Below are 1196 nucleotides of genomic sequence, written 5' to 3' on the forward strand. Positions count from 1 at the left end.
CCACCACGGATTATCCCCACACCAGCGTGCGCAGACCCAGTTCACCTCCGCTTTAGGCCTGACAGGTTCAACAGAGGTTCCTAGACCTGGGAAAGGTGCTGGGGAACTTGCTCCTGAATCCAGATTTCCTGCATCGTGCTGCGTTGTTCTACCTTCCGTATCATTCCTCTATTCAAAGGCAAAGGTTTGGAACAGAGACAAGATTTTGAGCTTTCAATACCAACCAGTCTCTGTGTCAGGCCGTACGACAGAAAAACAGACCCCGAGGGTTTTGGATTCCTGTGCGTACGCCAGCGAACACCAGGAAGGCTCTTAAGGCGGATTCCTTCTGCACCCTACTCCCCCTGCCTTGTTAATGCATAACCCATACCCCAGAGAGGAGCTCTGCAGAGCATAAACGAGAAGAGCAGCGAGGATACAGCCACCAAAATTAGCAAAGAGCACCCATAACGCTGAAGAGCTACCGTTCCCAAGCGCGGCTTGTTATTAAATTTGAAGAAACTTACCTTTCCTCCACCGGGCTGATGTTTAATATTATCTGTCGATCCAATTTTGGAACGTACGTTTTTCAGATCCGGAGCAGAAACGCTGCTGGTCGGGCGAGGGGGCTTGGAAACGGTGCTGGGTTTAGTCGGAGCCTTGGCGGTCGGTTTTTTAGCATCTGCCGCTGCGGTTGAGGTCGCGGCGGGTTTGGTTGCAGCAGGCTTGGCCTTGGGACGACCGGCAGCCACGGCGGGTAGGGTCGGTGCGCTGGGAGTGCTGGTAGGAGTGGTGGCACTGCTTTTTACTGCGTTTCCAGTAGCGCTCTTGGGGCGGCTCACATCTGCTACAGTTATCGCAGCGGTAGTTGGAGGGAAAGGGGGGAAAAAGATGGGTCAGAGACCACTGACACCAATGTCCCCAGTGCCCAAAAGAGGTACGGTGGGCTGATTCATAAACACGGCCCCGAACAAGGAGGGTTTAGGTGGAAACTGCACAACGTTACCTGATGGTGACTTCGCAGGGGTCTTCTTGGTGTCTGCAGGCTTTGCATCAGTCTTGATAGCTGCCCAACACAAAACACAGCGGTAAGTATTTCGGAGCGGGACACGGTTTGTGCAGACAAGAAGCCTGGGATCCCGGCAGAGCTCCCCCGGTGTCAGGGGCTCTCTGCAGCTCCGCGCGTACCAACGCTCCTGTCGTGGTTTAACTCCGGC

The 1196-nt window shown here is 54.5% G+C and overlaps 1 protein-coding gene across 1 annotated transcript in view; it reads right to left on the reverse strand.

Moving 5' to 3' along the window:
- The window catches only part of LOC104516301 (microtubule-associated protein tau-like), a gene marked incomplete at both ends in the record, with an annotated part of 10298 nt that extends 9253 nt beyond the window's left edge, over window positions 1-1045 (reverse strand). The window contains 2 exons of the mRNA XM_010160588.1: window positions 507-667; window positions 986-1045. Of these exons, the coding sequence (XP_010158890.1) occupies window positions 507-667; window positions 986-1045 (221 nt within the window). The remainder of the gene's footprint in view (window positions 1-506; window positions 668-985) is intronic.
- Window positions 1046-1196: the final 151 nt, after the last annotated feature.

This window comes from Eurypyga helias, unplaced genomic scaffold (assembly GCF_000690775.1).
Source record: "Eurypyga helias isolate BGI_N326 unplaced genomic scaffold, ASM69077v1 scaffold4711, whole genome shotgun sequence".
NCBI classification, from domain to species: Eukaryota; Metazoa; Chordata; class Aves; order Eurypygiformes; family Eurypygidae; genus Eurypyga; species Eurypyga helias.